We start from the raw sequence: 2,229 nt of genomic DNA on the forward strand, positions 1-2,229 counted from the left end.
TTTCCTGGATGCTGTTTCAATCTGTCTGACCTCGTGTTCCTTATTGACCTCTTCAGTTCCTCCCTCTGTGATGTAGAGCTCTGTGTAGATCTCGTTCAGAAGGGTTGGCTTTCCTGCTTTAGCGATCCCCTCAAACACACACTGGAACTTCTTCTTCAGACAGGATTTAAGGCTATGCTCACAAACTGGAGCAAAATGTACTAAATGAAAAAAAAAAAGATTAATTTCATTATTAATAAAACATTCAAAAAAATTTAATAATAAAATCTCAAAAATGAAATATTTTTAGAATTCTCCTACTGCTCTGAAGATGATCAGCCAGCTTCTCCTGCTTCATCATTCTCAAGAGGTAAACTGTGATTTTCACAAGTGCATCTGTGTTGATCCTTCTCTGCTCTTCATCCTCACCCTCCAACAACTCTTCATCCTCCCTCTGACTCTCTAAGCATTCTGGGTAATCTGGACTCAGAACCTTCTTGAGCTTCTTCAGCTTGTTTTTCACAAAAGTGATCATATTGTCCTCCAGCCGCTGGACCAGAAAAATATATGAATTAGACATTGGATCTATCTTGGAAAGATTGACAAGTCCACTGATCTACAAAGTGCAGCATGGACATAACTGCAGACCAGGGGTGAAAGTAAGCTGGTACAGCCCGGTACTGTGTACCACTAAAAGATTCTGTGCCGGTACGCAGTACCGGGAAGAGGGGGCAGCAGCTGTCAACCATAAAGCTGTCTTCAGAACCAGATCACAGCTGCACTTTGTCAGAATAGACCTGTTAGCAATAGGCAGTATAAAACACAACCAATCTGTTTACATATAGTTTTTTCACACCCCATATTGTTTCTGAACTGTCCCTGCCAGTTCCTCTTCCCTCGGAGCTTGAGGCTTTCATAAACCACCAGGTGCGGCCGATTCATAATGGCAAAATTAATTKGCCTCACAAAATAGTTCCTCCTGATGAGSTCAGTTTGCAATTTGTTGTTTTATTGTGTTTTTCCAACTACTTTTACTTTTCGTGAGTCAAAAGCGGGACAGTGTGTGTGCGTCACACTGTGTGTTAGGCCTGGTGTGGGACAAATGCGGTGTTTTTCAGCACCATGCGCATTGCGCTCATGTGGCCTGTATTTGTGTCAGGTGCGATGGTGAGTTTTTCTCCGATAAAAACCTGCAGGCGCCGCATCATGAGGCTGTAAAACCAACATGACAGCACATTCTATTGAATGTAGGGTTGGGTACAGAAACTCGGTTCTATTATGGCACCGGGGTGAACATCCACGGTAGTACACGGGCCAAAACACATCTCTAACTTCGGTGCTTTAATTTGGTGCCTCAAAGAAAGCTGTTAATTTGCGCCCTCTGGTGTTCACTGTTAAAAGTGACAGCCGTGGCACATAATCTCCACGGACTCTCTTGTATGCGGTTCGACTCGGCTCGGTCTCGGCTCAATGCGCCTRTCCAAGAGCATGAAGTGTCTAAAAGTGGAGGCCTCTTCTCAGGAATGCACAGATGTGCTGTTTTCTTTTTTTAGGCCACTAGCTTCAGAACTCGGCACATTACCATATTAGGAAAGGAATGCTAGGATATACCYTGACAAATGTATGTGCATCTGTGGGAACTGTGTTTTGAAACCTATGAAAAGGCCTGTACGCCCCTGTGCGTTTTCTTCTATTCTGTTGTTCATTTTGGCACAGAAGGCCACAATTGGTTTTTGGCTGTAAATCTCCTGGACTGCAAAATAAAYATTTTTGCTGTTCAACCAGCCATGTTTCAGAGTTTCTCTCTTCAGGACAACAACACAGTTCGCAGAGCCAAGAAGACCTGTTTTTCACCTCACACGCTCCACAGCCGCGTTGTCTCAGAACCTTCTCTCCGGTGGTTTGGGTAGAAGTGAGTACAGCACGCTTATGATTTTAACGTCAGCAGAATTCTGCCCATGGATTAACTCTTTCATTGACTGACAGCAAYTTTCCTCCTGGAGAGAGCTGCTTTTGTTTAAGACGAGCGCGCAGCGCAATACGACGACATGGTGATATAAAATGGCTTTTTTGGGAAAGGCAGAACTTGTAAACACTTCCTGGAGAGAAGTGAAGGAGACAAAGCTGAGCAGATCACGGGAGGTTTTCAGCATACTGGCCGCACGGTTACACAAGCACTTAGAAACAGCACCGTGATAATGAATAAATAAATAAATAAATAAATAAATAAATAAATAAATAAATAAATAA

General features: G+C 43.2%; 1 protein-coding gene across 1 annotated transcript in view; it reads right to left on the reverse strand.

Annotated features, from left to right (window-relative positions):
- LOC106522655 (protein NLRC3-like) overlaps positions 1–2,229 on the reverse strand; it is an 18,954-nt gene that overhangs the window by 14,712 nt on the left and 2,013 nt on the right. The window contains exons 2-3 of the mRNA XM_014015737.1: positions 301–529; positions 4–200 (exon numbers count right to left, since the gene is read on the reverse strand). Of these exons, the coding sequence (XP_013871191.1) occupies positions 4–200; positions 301–529 (426 nt within the window). The remainder of the gene's footprint in view (positions 1–3; positions 201–300; positions 530–2,229) is intronic.

The sequence above is a fragment of the Austrofundulus limnaeus genome, unplaced genomic scaffold (genome assembly GCF_001266775.1).
Source record: "Austrofundulus limnaeus strain Quisiro unplaced genomic scaffold, Austrofundulus_limnaeus-1.0 Scaffold134, whole genome shotgun sequence".
Taxonomy (NCBI): Eukaryota; Metazoa; Chordata; class Actinopteri; order Cyprinodontiformes; family Rivulidae; genus Austrofundulus; species Austrofundulus limnaeus.